The sequence below is a fragment of the Syngnathus typhle genome, linkage group LG8 (assembly GCF_033458585.1).
Source record: "Syngnathus typhle isolate RoL2023-S1 ecotype Sweden linkage group LG8, RoL_Styp_1.0, whole genome shotgun sequence".
Taxonomy (NCBI): Eukaryota; Metazoa; Chordata; class Actinopteri; order Syngnathiformes; family Syngnathidae; genus Syngnathus; species Syngnathus typhle.
The window spans coordinates 12,387,643-12,402,646 of NC_083745.1; the positions used below are offsets into that span (position 1 = coordinate 12,387,643).

General features: G+C 46.6%; 3 protein-coding genes across 6 annotated transcripts in view; 1 reads left to right on the top strand and 2 right to left on the bottom strand.

The window, feature by feature from the left end:
* LOC133158522 (galactose-specific lectin nattectin-like) overlaps window positions 1-1,298 on the bottom strand; it is a 1,521-nt gene extending 223 nt beyond the window's left edge. For 2 of the 3 annotated variants that reach the window (XM_061285774.1, XM_061285773.1), the window contains exons 1-7: window positions 1,086-1,177; window positions 941-991; window positions 822-843; window positions 643-728; window positions 424-558; window positions 160-268; window positions 1-67 (exon numbers count right to left, since the gene is read on the bottom strand). The exon at window positions 1-67 is cut by the window's left edge. In XM_061285774.1, coding sequence (XP_061141758.1) covers window positions 1-67; window positions 160-268; window positions 424-558; window positions 643-728; window positions 822-843; window positions 941-991 — 470 coding nt within the window. In that variant the 5' untranslated portion in view covers window positions 1,086-1,177. Of the gene's footprint in view, window positions 68-159; window positions 269-423; window positions 559-642; window positions 729-821; window positions 844-940; window positions 992-1,085 lie in introns of all 3 variants that reach the window. The other variant, XM_061285775.1, reaches the window with a different exon arrangement.
* Window positions 1,299-5,523: 4,225 nt separating this feature from the next.
* On the bottom strand, window positions 5,524-7,337 carry LOC133158524 (galactose-specific lectin nattectin-like). The gene is made up of 7 exons (XM_061285777.1): window positions 6,960-7,337; window positions 6,684-6,734; window positions 6,567-6,588; window positions 6,388-6,473; window positions 6,169-6,303; window positions 5,909-6,017; window positions 5,524-5,804 (listed from the first exon to the last, which is right to left on the bottom strand). Exons 2-7 carry the CDS (start codon window positions 6,732-6,734, stop codon window positions 5,731-5,733), a joined length of 477 nt encoding a protein of 158 aa, XP_061141761.1. The 5' UTR covers window positions 6,960-7,337; the 3' UTR covers window positions 5,524-5,730.
* A 2,117-nt stretch (window positions 7,338-9,454) lies between these two features.
* On the top strand, window positions 9,455-13,650 carry LOC133158569 (solute carrier family 2, facilitated glucose transporter member 9-like). Of its 2 annotated transcripts, XM_061285843.1 has the most exons (12): window positions 9,455-9,813; window positions 10,298-10,396; window positions 10,541-10,701; window positions 10,866-10,990; window positions 11,076-11,221; window positions 11,357-11,489; window positions 11,595-11,782; window positions 11,874-11,984; window positions 12,057-12,158; window positions 12,283-12,358; window positions 12,474-12,601; window positions 13,043-13,650. In XM_061285843.1, exons 1-12 carry the CDS (start codon window positions 9,769-9,771, stop codon window positions 13,295-13,297), a joined length of 1,569 nt encoding a protein of 522 aa, XP_061141827.1. In that variant the 5' UTR covers window positions 9,455-9,768; the 3' UTR covers window positions 13,298-13,650. The 2 variants fall into 2 exon arrangements, with proteins under 2 accessions (XP_061141827.1, XP_061141826.1); XM_061285842.1 differs by lacking the exon at window positions 9,455-9,813 and having other exon boundaries at window positions 9,881-10,396.
* The last annotated feature ends 1,354 nt before the right edge of the window (window positions 13,651-15,004 follow it).

The following is a 15,004-nucleotide window of genomic DNA, read 5'->3' on the forward strand; positions in this document are numbered from 1 at the left end:
TTCAGATCTTTTGCGCACACGAAGGGTAGTCGACCACCACAGCGACGATCATTCCACTGATCGTTATCTGTAGGAAGACAAAAGAGAAGACAAATTATTTTCTTGTCCATTCCCTTCACGGCGGTTGGTTGGTTCGCTCGCCCTTCCTCATGTACGTACTTGGGAAGTTGATCTCGACACAGTCTTGATCTGGGTTCATGGTTGGCCTGTTATTCGCCCAGTCGAAGAAATCAACCTCTGAGCCGTCCGTCCATAAATAATCTCCATCCTGAAAGACGACGTTACATTTTTCGCTTTTCAAAAAATGACCCTTTCACTTCCAGGGAAGCTGAACGAACGAACGAACGAATGAACGAACGAATGTCGGAACGGCCCAATGGACTGACATCAGCTTGTTGAAAAAACCAAAATCTTGGACGTTACCTCGATCCGGTCATACAGTCCAATCCAAGTCCGCGCAAAAGAGCCAGCCCCCGCCAGAATCACGTGGCGGACTACTTCATTTTCAAGTTGACTGTGGATGGAAACCAAGTTTCCGCCGAGAATGTTGCAGACAGTCTAAGGGTGGAAAAAGCAAATGAACAGAAGCCAAAAGAAGAAAAGCCCATCTAGTTTTTGTTTCTGCGTCAGCAAAGGTTGTACCTCCGCAAGACGGAAATTTAATCGCTCGTTTTGGAAGATGAAACAGCGGGTGTCCAACTGAGTCCAGCCGGCAGGGCAATCACCTCCTGCCACATATTTGACAATCAAAAGCAGTTAAGAGAGTTAAAGAGCCAACGATGCCTTGTCGTTCGCAAACCCTAATCCAGACGGTTACCGACCTATTTTGACGGAAGCGGCCCACTGTGAGAAAGGAACAAAAGAGTCAATCCTTGTTCACAACGACTGACTGGCAGTCAAATAGGGTGAGCGCAAGCCACCCAGACATTGTTCAACTTACACTTCCACTGATGCCGCCGCACAAGAGCAACACGCCAAGGGCAAAGTGCATCTGTCAAATGAAAGAGAAAAGCATTTTGTGTTCAATGGAATTGCCAACAGCAAAGAGGTTTGGGTGCCATTTGATGCTGAACAAGCCTTGTTACCTTTGCTGCCTTTGCTGAGGGATCTGAATGAAAGAGCGCAGTTTACCTTTTTATTCAAGTGAATGACAGCCAGTTATTTTGATGTGGTGACGCACGCTGGAATCAATGTTGCTTTCCGTTGGCACTTTGTGTCATGAATGTAGTAATTACAGAGATGCGCCTTTCCAGTACAATAGCACAATCAGGTAAACGTGTGATCAAGTCAGAACTGGGACAGCAGCCATCGTGTCAATCATTTGTCAGTTTTTCATTAAGCCCATTCCAGATCGACAAGACAATTCAAGTCCATTGTTTTGTGCCTGGGATGGTGGAGGCTATATTTGGTCCAAAACAAACATTTACCTTTGGCTGCTGTCTCGGGGACTGCTTCCAAACTGGATTGATTCCACGCCCCGCCCAGCTCGTACCACCCAGAAACAATCATGTGAACCTGTCAAACAAGGAAGAAAACTAAAACAAATAAATGTGAATCTGAAAGCTCTCCAATTTTGAAAAAACATATGCAAGTGAAAAGAAAGAGATGATTCCAAATAATGACCAAAGCAAAGCTGACATACTTACGCTTCAAAGAAGCCAGATGTTGGCCAAGGACCAGCAATATCCAAAAATCAGAAATCGCTCTTTTAGCCACGTCAATGGAATTTAATTTGTAGGTCTTCCAAATTGAATCAGATCTGAAATTCAGCAATATATGTATCAATTTGTAGCAAGTGATGGGAAATGGCCAACCTGCTGGAAGCGACGCAGCGCCAGCAATACGTCCTCTCCAGCTGTATTGCTGTTTGGGGTGGCGGCTGCACTGACTACAATTTGAAGGCCCTGCAGCGCATAGTGAACACGGCTGGTAAGATTATTGGTGCTTCACTCCCCTCCTTGAAAGACATTTACATCTCCCATCTCACCCGCAAGGCGACCACGATTGTGAGTGATGTGAGTCACCCCGCGCACTCTTTGTTTGCTCTTCTGCCCTCTGGGATTAAGAGAGAGGTACAGGAGCCTGCGCTCCCTCCCGCACCGCCAGACTCAACAACAGCTTCGTACTCCAGGCTGTTAGGATCCTGAACTCGCTTCCCCTTTCTGCGTAGCGTCCTGTACTTTGCGCTATGCTTACTGTCTGCTGTACGCACACTGACTCCGTTTTGCTCCTCTTATTTATTGGGTTATTTGTTTATTATTTATTCATCACTCATTTTATTTATTTATTATTTAGTGTCTGTGCCTTCTTGTTTTTATTTGTGTCGTTTACTTGTATGTCTATCGTGTAATATGTCTCGTCACCGTGGGATAGAGAAAACGTCATTTCGGTTTCTTTGTGTGTCTCGACATGTGAAGGAATTGACAATAAAGCTGACTTTGACTATACCAGTCAGCCCATTATTAGGACGTCCGTATTTATTGAAGTGGTGAAAGCCAAAGGGTGAAAGTTGCTTTTGCGGAGTGACTGCGGTGCTAGAGCGTTGCGGGCTGTCCCTTCAATCCTCATGGTCCAAGTGTCCCAGAGCAAGACGCTGGCTGATCCCTCCTCCGCTGGCAGGCAGGCGGGCGGGCGGGTTTGCAGGCGGCCGGCCGGCCGGCCAGACAGCCACGCAGGCAGCCAGCCAGCCAGCCAGCCAGCAACGCAGGCAGGCAGGCCTGTTAACGTTGTGAGCAGACAGCACGCTGTGCTGTGCACTGCACTGCAGCACGCTTCATTAGTGTGAAGGTGAAGACCTTCACACTATTGTTATTCTACAACATTTTGCGCTAGCTTTCCGTTAGCTTTCTTTGCCGCTTAACTAGTTCCACATACTTCAACCGATTCACTCCATTCCACTTTTCACTTATTCCAAAAATTCATGGCATGGGTGCTCACATTTTTCTCATTCCAAAAATTTTCCGTTTTCGCATAATTCACAAATTTATGGCGATTTTTGCCCCATTCATTCTTAATGGCAGATTCAACATTTCACATTTACGTTGTTCCAGTTTCAAATTCACATGATTCAACACATTCAAATCACATTGGGGACATTCCCAAACTTGCCAAATTCAAAATTTTCACGTTTTCACTTTTAAAATTTGCATAAAATTTTGCAAAATTTCACAACATTTCGTTTTTCACTTCTAACTTCTACATTTTTCCACCGATTCAACTCGTTCCAACTTTCAACTATTCATCTTTTGCCTACCTATTCCACAACTTCCCACTTACCAAAAACTTCACATCTTTTATTTTGAAATTCAACCAAAATCCTCTAAAATTTCCTTTTTCTACTCTAATTTCTACATTTTTCGACCGATTCAACCCATTCCAACTTTCAACTGTTCATCATTTTTCTACCTATTCCACAACCTACCAAATACTTCACATCTTTTATTTTGAAATTCATTCCCAATTCCTTTTTCCCTTCTCATTTCTACATTTTTCAACCGATTCAACCCATTCCAACTTTCAACTGTTCATCATTTTTCTACCTATTCCACAACTTCCCACTTACCAAAAACTTCACATCTTTTATTTTGAAATTCACGCCCAATTCCTTTTTCCCTTCTCATTTCTACATTTTTCAACCGATTCAACCCATTCCAACTTTCAACTGTTCATCATTTTTCTACCTATTCCACAATTTACCAAATAATTCACATCTTTTATTTTGAAATTCACACCCAATTCTACAATATTTCCTTTTTCCCTTCTCATTTCTACATTTTTCAACCGATTCAACTCGTTTCAACATCATTCTGCAACATTCCTTAAATATTTATTCAACTTCTTCACCTTCACACGCAATTCCTTCAGGAATTGCAAATTCTAGTTATTATTATTATTATGATTATTATTATAATTATTATGATTATTATTATTATTATTATCATCATCATCATCATCATAGAGAGAGAACGCACATTGTTTTATTTTGCTCTGCTCTGGTCAGGTCAGACAGGATAGGCCAGGGGTCACCAAAGTACGGATACGGCCCACGGGACCGTTTAATCCGGCCCGCCAACCCTGAACAAATTCCATCCATCCATCCATTTTCTGTACCGCTTAGTCCCCACTGGGGTCGCGGGCGTGCTGGAGCCTATCCCAGCCGTCATCGGGCAGTAGGCGGGGGACACCCTGAACCGGTTGCCAGCCAATTGCAGGGCACACAGAGACAAACAACCATTTGCACTCGCACTCACACCTAGGGACAATTTGGAGTGTTCAATCGGCCTACCAAGCATGTTTTTGGGATGTGGGAGGAAACCGGAGTGCCCGGAGAAAACCCACGCGGGCCCGGGGAGAACATGCAAACTCCACACAGGGAGGGCCGGAGGTGGAATCGAACCCGCACCCTCCTAACTGTGAGGCGGACGTGCTACCCAAGTGCGCCACCGAGCCGCCCTACCCTGAACAAATTGTATTATTAAACTTTTTTTTTTTGGTCATTTTGCCTACAATGACTGCGTTTCCCCAGTAGATGGAGAAGCGCTCGCCTGCGCATTTACTACCGGAAGCCGTGTCAGAAAGCTCGGTGCACACTCACAAGTGCGTGTACGGACATGGCGTACTCGCGCTCTATTTGTATCAATCCCGAATTTAGAGCGTGGGCTTTGACGACAGCATTCTTGTAATTCGCGCGCTGAGCTTTCAGATGCAGTTTTGCGCTAAAGCCACCCACAAACCTTCCCCTGGAATCCTTCCATTAAAATGAGTCGCCCAAGGAAAAGCAAGGTGGACACAGTGCCGAGCGTTTAAAAGAGAGTGGCCAATTTGGCTCGACCTACGCGACGTGACGTTCAGCCACATGAACGTCAACATCTACCCGTCACAGATCGAGGTAAACGGACCAACACCTCGGATCTCGCCTAAGAATTGCCACAACAAATTTTACTCCAGACTATGACGCACTATCAAACTTTAACAAAAAAGACAGCGGTGTCTACAAGCCTACTGGAACCTACAAAAGGATTATAAGGAAGGAACACAAGAACTTTAAGAGACTGCTCATATGTGTCAGAGAGGTTCTGCTCTGACAACTGAGCTGAACTTTTATCTGTTAAGATTGTGCATGGCACAACAGAAAGTTAATGTTCCATGGTTTTTTTTCTATGAAGAACCCAGAGAGAGTTATTTAGTTATTATTTATTTCCTGATTTTTCTGTGAAGAACTCAGAGGGTTATTTAGTTATTATTTATTTCATTAATAGTGTTATTATTTGTTTCCTGACTTTTTTTCTGTAAAGAACCTGGAAAGGGTTATTAAATAACCGTTATTTGGTTATGTGTGGCTTTCTGGAAAACAATACATTTTTTAAGCTCCCCTACGATCGTCACACTTTTTCTGTTCCAAACTGACACCGGCCCGCCATCAGAGAAGGGAAAGGTTATGTGGCCCTCACAGGAAAAAGTTTGGGGACCCCTGGGATAGGCTCAAACAGACTTGAGAAGCATTCTAAAGAATGAATCTAGAAAGAGTTTCTTGTTTCATTTACTGTGTTCACAAACGCTCAATGATCATCAGTGCTATGGAAGCAAAAAGCACAATCTAACCCTTACACCTGATTGTATGGAAATATTCCAAAGGCACTCAATCACAGCTGCTCCCCTCTGCAAAATGATACACACAAACCATTTGATAGCATTTCCAAATCATTGACCATTGCAGAACAAGAATGCATCTTAAAAGTGATTCAGATCTTTTGCACACACGAAGGGTAGACGACCACGACAGTTGCGATCATTCCACCGATTATCTGTAGGAAGACAAAAGAGAAGACAAGTTCTTTGCTTTTCTGTTGAAATGTCCATTCCCTTCATGGCGGTTGGTTGGTTCGCTCGCCCTTCCTCATGTACGTACTTTGGAAGTTGATCTCGACACAGTCTTCATTTGTGTTCATGGTTGGCCTGTTAGTCCCCCAGTCGAAGAAATCAGCCTCTGAGCCGTCCGTCCATAAATAATCTCCATCCTGAAAGACGACGTTACATTTTTCGCTTTTCAAAAAATGACCCTTTCACTTCCAGGGAAGCTGAACGAACGAACGAACGAACGAACGGATGTTGGAACGGCCCAATGGACTGACATCAGCTTGTTGAAAAAACCAAAAGCTTGGACGTTACCTCGATCCGGTCATATAGTCCAATCCAAGTCCGCGCAAAAGAGCCAGCCCCCGCCAGAATCACGTGGCGGACTACTTCATTTTCGAGTTGACTGTGGATGGAAACCAGGTTTCCGCCGAGAATGTTGCAGACAGTCTAAGGGTGGAAAAAGCAAATGAACAGAAGCCAAAAGAAAAAAAGCCCATCTAGTTTTCGTTTCTGCGTCGGCAAAGGTTGTACCTCCGCAAGACGGAAATTTAATGCCTCGTTTTGGTAGATGAAACAGCGGGTGTCCAACTGAGTCCAGCCGGCAGGGCAATGACGTCCTGCCACATATTTGACAATCAAAAGCAGTTAAGAGAGTTAAGGAGGCAACGATGCCTTGTTGTTCGCAAACGCTAATCCAGACGGTTACCGACCTATTTTGATGGAAGCGGCCCACTGTGAGAAAGGGTTGACAAAAGAGTCAATCCTTTTTCACAAATACGGAAGTCAAATAGGGTGAGCGCAAGCCACCCAGACATTGTTCAACTTACACTTCCACTGATGCCGCCGCACAAGAGTAACACGCCAAGGGCAAAGTGCATCTGTCAAATGAAAGAGAAAAACGTTTGCGTTCAATTGAATGTCGAGCTTTGCCAATATCAAAGAGGTTTGGGGGCCATTTGATGATGAACAAGCCTCGTTCCGTCTGCTGCCTGTGCTGAGCAATCTGAAGCAAAGAGCGCGACTAGCGGCTTTTCAACCTTGGCCTGACCTTAACTTTGAAGCTCATCAACTCCACTGCAAAGACTCATCAAAAGGGGACCTACGTTTGTTTTGTAATCGGTAAAGCTGGTCAGTCTTTGTCTTGGCGTGCTGCAGTTTTCTTTGGTGTCTTCCCACACGGCAGGACTGTGTTCAGCTGAGTCCCAATTTCAACTTGGATGCCTTTTTATGTGCGTGCGTGCGTGTGCATTTCACTAACTTTGCCTCAGGGCCACAAGTCAAAGTCAAAGTCAGCTTTATTGTCAATCTCTCCACATGTCACAACACACAAAGAGACCGAAATTACGTTTTTCTCCATCCCACGGTGACGAGACACATAACACGATAGACATACAAGTACGCGACACAATATAAAAACAAGAAGGCAAAAATTCAAACAATCAATAGTAAGAGTGACGAATAAATAATAAATAAACAGATAACACAATAAATAGTCAATATGCAAAGTGAGTTATGTACACCTGAGCTCTGCCTGCGTGGCTTCCTGGCTGCCTGCCTGCGTGGCTGCCTGCGTGGCTGCCTGCGTGGCTGCCTGCCTGTGTGGCTGCCTGCCTCCCTGGCGTGGCTGCCTGCCTGCGTGGCTGCCTGCGTGGCTGCCTCCTTGCGTGGCTGCCTCCTTGCGTGGCTGCCTGCCTGTGTGGCTGCCTGCCCGAGTGGCTGCCTGCCTGCGTGGCTGCCCGCCCGCCCGCCCGCCTGCCTGCCCGCCTGCCTGCCTGCCTGCCTCTTTATTTGTTTGTCTCTTTATTGCTTGCAAAGTCTTTTGCTTGATAGATGTTTTGTTTGTCTCTATTGCGTGCAAACTCTTTTGATTGATAGCCTTTTTGTTTGTCTATTTATTCCTTGCATGTTTTGGCAAGCAGCTGCCTTCAGCATCTTGACACACCTATGTTGGAGAATGTGTTGGTGAAGGCGTAGCAGTAGCTAAACAATGGACTGTACATTGTTTTAGCAGGTGTGTCTGTGTGTCATTAGTTTGGAAATGCTTGGAACTCATTTGGCCCTTAGCGTCTCCATTGATGTGCCCGTGAGTAGGTGGCCCAAATTCCTCAGCGAGCTCCAGAGAAAGCAAGTTTAAATCGGGGAGCTGATGAGCCGGGAGCAGGTGGGCCGACGAGTGCCCATTACGTGGGCGTTACGTGCCGAGCGTGACAGGATGGGAGGGGCCAGAGCAGAGAGACGAAAAGCACTTTTGAATTCCTGATATTTGTGTCAACAATCTATGGCAACTGAAAGAAAATGCTTGAGCAAAATCCCCCAAATGCTTGAGCAAAATCCCCCAAGTATAAAATGAATGGCAGCATTTCATACAAAAAGCGTTTGGGCTGTTTCGGACGCACTCTCCCCGACAGGAAGGAGATGTTCTATGGACAAGTGCATACAAATCCCGATTGAGCTCCATCTTCAAGGCAGCTCACATGCACAACATCAAATGGGCTGTTGTGGCATACGCTGCCCAAAGTCTGCTGGCCAGATGATCTTCACCATTTTCCTCAGTTGAAGACTAATTGGGAGATTTTCTTTTAAATGTGAACAAACGCTTCTTTTCATTGTGAATTAGTTGAGGTCAAGTCCAAGCCAACTCAAGGATCAGTCTGAGAAGAACACACACACACTACTCTCCTTCATTGCAAGTGGAAAAAGAAAAACAAAAAAAGAGCATTTGCACATGACCGCCCTCGCTCGCTCGCTCGCTCGCGCATTTGTTAGATTAAGACCAAAGCTGCACGTGACAATTCAGCCGTTTGGAGAGGAATGAACAATATTGATTCCGTTCCTATCAAGAACAAAACAAATCACCATGTTCAAACTTAAACTGAGTGACAAATATCAGTTGTGCTTGGCATTTGTACAACTTTCACAAATCTAGTTTTGAGTCTGTAGTTGGTGAAATGCGTCTTCTAGTAGTTTTTCTTTTCTTTTCTATGACTCTTGTTTGCTTCCCTTGTATTTATTTGTGTGTCACACGGATCTTAAGGCGCCGTTCGGAATCGAGCGCTAATCCTCCCCGAGCGACCGACCGAGCGACCGACCGGCCGAGCGACCGACCGGCCGAGCGACCGACCGAGCGACCGACCGACCGACCGACTTCCTCAATACTTTTCTTTTTTCCCTCGACCATTTGATTTGTTCACAACAGGGCTCATTGTCCCACTTCTCTTTCCTCTTGGTTTTTCTTCTTTTTCTTTCTTTCTTTCTTTCTTTCTTTCTTTCTTTCTTTCTTTCTTTCTTTCTTTCTTTCTTTCTTTCTTTCTTTCTTTCTTTCTTTCTTTCTTTCTTTCTTTCTTTCTTTCTTTCTTTCTTTCTTTCTTTCTTTCTTTCTTTCTTTCTTTCTTTCTTTCTTTCTTTCTTTCTTTCTTTCTTTCTTTCTTTCTTTCTTTCTTTCTTTCTTGTCCTCCACTCTGCTAATAGCCTTTGCTTTTGAACCCCCCCCCCCCCCCTCTGAATTTTTCCTCATCTAAATTGATTTAGACTTAATTGCTTTCCGCAGGTCTTTCTCTTGGTCTGTCACGTTGCAGTCTGTCATGTGATGACACTATCCAGCTTGTGTATTGGATCTTGTGCACAGCCAAAGGAAGGAAGGAAGGAAGGAAGGAAGGAAGGAAGGAAGGAAGGAAGGAAGGAAGGAAGGAAGGAAGGAAGGAAGGAAGGAAGGAAGGAAGGAAGGAAGGAAGGAAGGAAGGAAGGAAGGAAGGAGGTGAGACATGCTCTGCGGTTTATGAAGCCTAACCCACGGACGGACGCAGTGGCTTTGCACTCGAAGCCCAACGTGACTTGTTCAGCGATGCCGTCCATCTCTCGTAGTGTACAATGAACTCTCCCGGGCTGCGTGGAAATTCACGACGACAATTTTAAATGGCCGAAGAGGTTTTAATCCCGGCATCTGGCAGAATAATCCCGGTAAATCAAACCTTTGGTCAAAGTGCTCCAGATCAGGGTCACATTTAAAAGTGGCTCTCGATATCGTGTATTGTGTCTCGTGATTATTTGTTGGGTTTTTTTGCACTGCATTTTCTTCCTCTTTGGTCAGCAGATATTCCGAATGGAAACTTGTGACCTTTTCTTTGATGGTTGCTTTATTTGACCTGATCCATAGTTTGTGCTTTTTGTGTCCCGAAAGTATGAAACCTAAATGGCAGTGCACTCTGACCTTCTTTGGTCGCCTGGAGGAATGCAAAGCGCGCCAAGACGGTTTTAGAACAAAATGCCGTTTCACGGACGAATAATAGCCGTAGTGTTTGAACACGAGTGAGCCCAAATGCGAAGCACAAGCCTCAAGCGAGGCAAGGCAAGCAGCAGGGCAACGCTAGAGGAATGCATTGACATTGAGTGGTCAGTCCGATCGATGTCTCTTTTTCTCTTCTTTTCTCTTTTGCTTCCAAAGGATCTTACAGGCTCACTGTTGGCCGTGGCTTTTCTGACTTCCTTTGGAAGTTCCATGCTCTATGGATACAATTTAGCTGTGGTCAACTCTCCAGCGCTGGTAAGCAAGCTACACTGCCATCTATCTCAAAGTATTTGAGTCCAAAAACACCAGAACCGCGTTTGATGAATCGAAACAAGAGATCAACATTCGACTGCCATATTTGTTTGTTTGTTCCTCGTTCATGCGTCTTTCTTTCCTTAGTATATAAAGGACTTCTACAACCAAATGGCGTTGAGGCGCAATGGAACCGGACTCAGCGGGGAGACACTGACACTGATGTATTCACTCACCGTGTCGGTATTTGCTATCGGTGGTCTGCTGGGTTCATTGATTGTGGGTGTGCTGGTCACTCGCTTCGGCAGGTGAAACATTTCATATAGTAACCAGTTGATAGAATCGTATTCGGTAAAGCCTTATGGCGATTGCGGTCGTGTCTTTAGTGTGATACGCGTGTGTTGTCGATGCCGGCCAGCCAGGGCCGTATGACACCTTGAGACCGCCACGCCTATCTGTGCTGTCGTTTCAGGAAAGGGACAGTGGTCAAGAGCACAGTTCTGGTGTTTATTGGCGGTTCCTTAATGGGCTTCAGCAGGAGCTGCGGTTCCCCCGAGATGGTCATACTGGGTCGTTTCGTAACAGGGATCCACTCAGGTCATCGTCTCTTTCCGTCCAAGTACCATACTATGACCACAACGCAGAGCTTAAGGTCTTTAAGGCGTCTTTGTTTTTACCACAGGCATCTCTTTGAGTGTGGTTCCAATGTACCTGGGTGAGATTGCGCCCAAAAACCTCCGGGGCTTTCTGGGTCTGGTGCCAAGTATCTTTATCGGCACAGGAGTCTTTGCAGCCCAAATCCTTGGACTCCACGAACTGTTGGGAAAGGTATAACTCCCAGCTAGCATGCCGGCAGCCAGCCAGCCAGCCAGCCAGCCAGCCAGCCAGCCACTGTGCCAATATGCACTTTCTCTGTAAAGTAGCTGTATCGTGCGCATTTCCAATAAAGGTCATGGTTTGCAGGAAGAGCACTGGCCTCTGTTTCTCTCTGTGGTGGCGGGACCCACATTTGTCCAGTTGTTGCTGTTGCCGTGGTTCCCGGAGAGCCCCAGGTACTTGCTGATTGACAAGCGCAATGTCCACGCTACCATCACAGGTCAGTAGCGGCATCGTTAGCGCACGTTCCGTTCCTTTGCTTTGCTTTGCTTTGCTTTGCTTTGCCGACACGTCTCTGCGGTTTGCCCGCCGTGTCTTTCCTCAGCTCTGAAGCGGTACCGAGCCAATTGTAACATCCAGGCCGAGATTGAGGAGATGCAGGAAGAGCAGCGCTCCTTGTCGTCAGTGGAGACACTGTCTGTGTGGAATCTGCTCCTGGACGAGACGGTCCGCTGGCAGGTCCTCAGCGTGGCGGTCGTCAACGTGGGCATGCAGCTCTCCGGCATCGACGCTGTAAGGAGTACGGCTTGAGCTCGTTCGGGCTTAGGACGGCGGAGGGCTTCTTTTAAAATCACAATCATTGGTTGATCTCGTCATCTGATAGATCTGGTTCTACACCAATGACATCTTTGAGAACGCAGGGATTCCCACGCCGGAGATCCCTTACACGACAGCAGGCACAGGCGTGATCGAGATCATCGCTGGGCTCGTTGGGGTAGGTACGCTCGCAAACAACGCCAGATCCTAAAACGGAGCCTTATCCAATGACCACGTCCGGTCTACGTAGTGTTTCACCATCGAGAAGCTGGGAAGAAGGCCTCTTATGGTTGGAGGTTTCACCATGATGGGAATCTGCAGTGCCGGGATCACGTTGACCCTCATTTTACAGGTCAGCGTTGCGGCTGAGACAACAATTCCACTCGCTCCACACGAGGAAACGGTGCTCTCGCGTTTCCGTCCCGAGTGACTTTGACAGCTACGTTTTTCTTTTTCTTTTTTCCTTCTTCCTCCAGACTCGTTTATCCTTCATGCGTTACGTGAGCGTCTGCTGCGTCGTCGGCATCATCGCCGGATTCTGCATCGGCCCAGGCGAGTCGCTCCGTCGGGACCTCCCGCTCGCATGAGTCGGATGCTTTTTGGCCATTTCAGACTGGTTCATTTCAAACCTTATTGGTACTGAGGCTGCAAAATGTCCTTGTTGCAGCGGGGGTCCCTTTTTTGCTCACAGCAGAGCTCTTCAAACAGTCCCACCGCCCAGCGGCCTACATTGTCGGAGGATCTCTCAACTGGCTTTCCAATTTCACTGTGGGCTTTGTCTTTCCCTTCTTACAGGTGGGTGCGCTGGGGGGGGGGGGGCAGAAACAAAAGTGTGTTGGCTGGCTTTGCTTGTAACATGATCTATTGAGTATTTAGCCACTGATTGATTGCATGTGGCTGGAAACAGGTGCATTTGGAGTTAGAAACGTATTTTGGCCTGGCAAATATCACATTTTCTTTCGTACTTTTGCAGAGCAAATTGTGCATCTTTGAAGAAATTGTGGGATGGCATGAGATGGCATGGCATGGCATGGCATGGCATGCCATGGCATGGGATGGCATGGGATGGCATGGGACAGCATGGCATGGCATGGCATGGCATGGCATGGCATGGCATGGCATGGCATGGCATGGCATGGCATGGCATGGCATGGCTTTGGTACAAGGCTGCTCACTGAAAAGCAGCGCACAATCGAATGTCCCATACTCTGTTTTTCTATTTGATCCAATGACTAGATGTCGGCCGGGTCTTACTGCTACTTGGTCTTCGCCAGCATTTGTCTGTCGGTGGCCGTCTACGTCTACGCTGTCATACCCGAAACCAAAAACAAGACCTTTATGGAGATAAGCCGCTTGTTCTCCAAGAAGCAGCCCGTTCTTGAGACCCAGTGCCTTCTCCTGGTGGATCAGCTGAAGCTGAAGAAGATGAACGGCTACGGAGGCCTAGAACATCACTCGCTGGACTTTGAGAGCTCCTCCTCTATACCTTAATGAAGGTTTACGTTTGAACTCTTGAGTGTTCTTCCAAATGTTTGTTGAGGACACACGTGCGCTGCTTCTGTAACATTGGCTAAATGCAGAAAGCAATTCATGAAATACTGTACATAGTACAATGTCACTCAACTAGTGTAGCAGGTCCGTCAAATACAGCCTGCCCTGAAGCAAGCGCCTGGCAGATTCAGCACTCGTATGTATGCTTGTCATCCATTTGAACTAATAGAAGAGTCAACAAATCGATAGGTTGCCGTACGATCCTCTTTCGAAACCAATGGTGCATTCTGACTGTCTTGGCGAACGCTTATGCAGACGATAACAATGGCGCTAATAAAGCGGGACTCAACTAACATGTTGCAAAGAACTCATCACTTTGATGCTTATGTACTGTGTGTGTGTGTGTGTGTGTGTGTGGCTCATTGCTGTCAAGGTGTTGTGTATTACTAGAGGAATGGATTAAGCGAGTGATGCATGGGCAGCGTGATTATGATGGCTGTTTGGGCGCACCTGAGGCCTTTTCCACACCTGCTCCCAGCTGCCCTATATAAACCCCGCTCAGCCAGCCGAGCCAAGCCAGCCGAGCCGAGCCGGCCTCTGGTTCTGTTGCCCTGCCTGCTGTCAGGTCGCGATCCGGCTGTTCTTGGCTCCGCTCCGCTCCCTGTTTGGCCTTCCCTTCCCGCCAAAGTGCTGAGGAAATGGCTGAGGGTGCGGTGCGTGCCATTCCCCATCCATGTTAGAAGAATTTTGCATGTTTTTGTGCGGCATTGTCTTGTGACTTTCGATAAATATTGATTGACATCATCCGACTTTCGATAAATATTGCTTGACGTCATCATTCAGTTTCTGTGTTGCGCAAGCTTTCCAATGATACAAACATTTTGATGAGCATTCCGATTGGTATGACTTAGCCTTCCCTTATACCAGGGGTGGGCAAACTACGGCCCGCGGGCCACATCCGGCCCGCGGGACCGTTTGATCCGGCCCGCTAACCCTGAATAAATTGTATTATTAAGCATTTTTTTGGTCATTTTGCCTGCAATGACTGCGTTTCCCCAGTAGATGGGGAAGCGCTCGCCTGCGCATTTACTACCGGAAGCCGTGTCAGAAAGCTCGGTGCACACTCACAAGTGCGTGTACGTACTCAGTAGTACGGACATGGCGGAATCGCGCTCTATTTGTATCAGTCTCGAATTTAGAGCGTGGGCTGTGACGACAGCGTTCTTGTAATTCGCGCGCTGAGCTTTCAGATGCAGTTTTACGCTAAAGCCACCCACAAACCTTCCCCTGGAATCCTTCCATTAAAATGAGTGGCCCGAAAAAAAGAAGTGAGTGCCGAATGTTAATAAAGAGTGGCCAATTTGGCTCGACGTACGCGACGTGACGTTCAGCCACATCAACATCAACCCGTCACAGATCAAGGTAAACGGACCAATACCTCGGATCTCTCCTAAGAATTGCCACAACAAATTTTACTCCAGACTATGACGCACTCGCAAAAAAGGGAGACCAACAACACTGTTCCCACTGAAAATGAAGGGGAGGCTCTCAAGTTTGTTGTGAAAAAATGCATTTTGAATATGATTTGTACAAATAGCAGGGATTGAAACTGCCATTCTCATTTTCAAACAATGCAGGATGCTCAAGGACACCTGTTTGGGACTAATCTTAACCTGTAAAGTTCTTAAGGCTTACTTTAAGGAAGTG

Excerpts from the sequence above, each read along its gene's own strand:
- LOC133158569 (XM_061285842.1), top strand. The coding sequence starts at position 10,172 with ATGCGAAGCACAAGCCTCAAGCGAGGCAAGGCAAGCAGCAGGGCAACG. Across the intron at positions 11,985-12,056 it reads TCATCGCTGGGCTCGTTGGG|TGTTTCACCATCGAGAAGCT; the intron begins GTAGGTACGCTC and ends CGGTCTACGTAG. Across the intron at positions 12,159-12,282 it reads CGTTGACCCTCATTTTACAG|ACTCGTTTATCCTTCATGCG; the intron begins GTCAGCGTTGCG and ends TTCTTCCTCCAG.
- LOC133158524 (XM_061285777.1), bottom strand. The coding sequence starts at position 6,734 with ATGCACTTTGCCCTTGGCGTGTTACTCTTGTGCGGCGGCATCAGTGGA. Across the intron at positions 6,589-6,683 it reads GCGGCGGCATCAGTGGAAGT|TGGGCCGCTTCCATCAAAAT; the intron begins GTAAGTTGAACA and ends CCTTTCTCACAG. Across the intron at positions 6,018-6,168 it reads GACTATATGACCGGATCGAG|GATGGAGATTATTTATGGAC; the intron begins GTAACGTCCAAG and ends GTCGTCTTTCAG.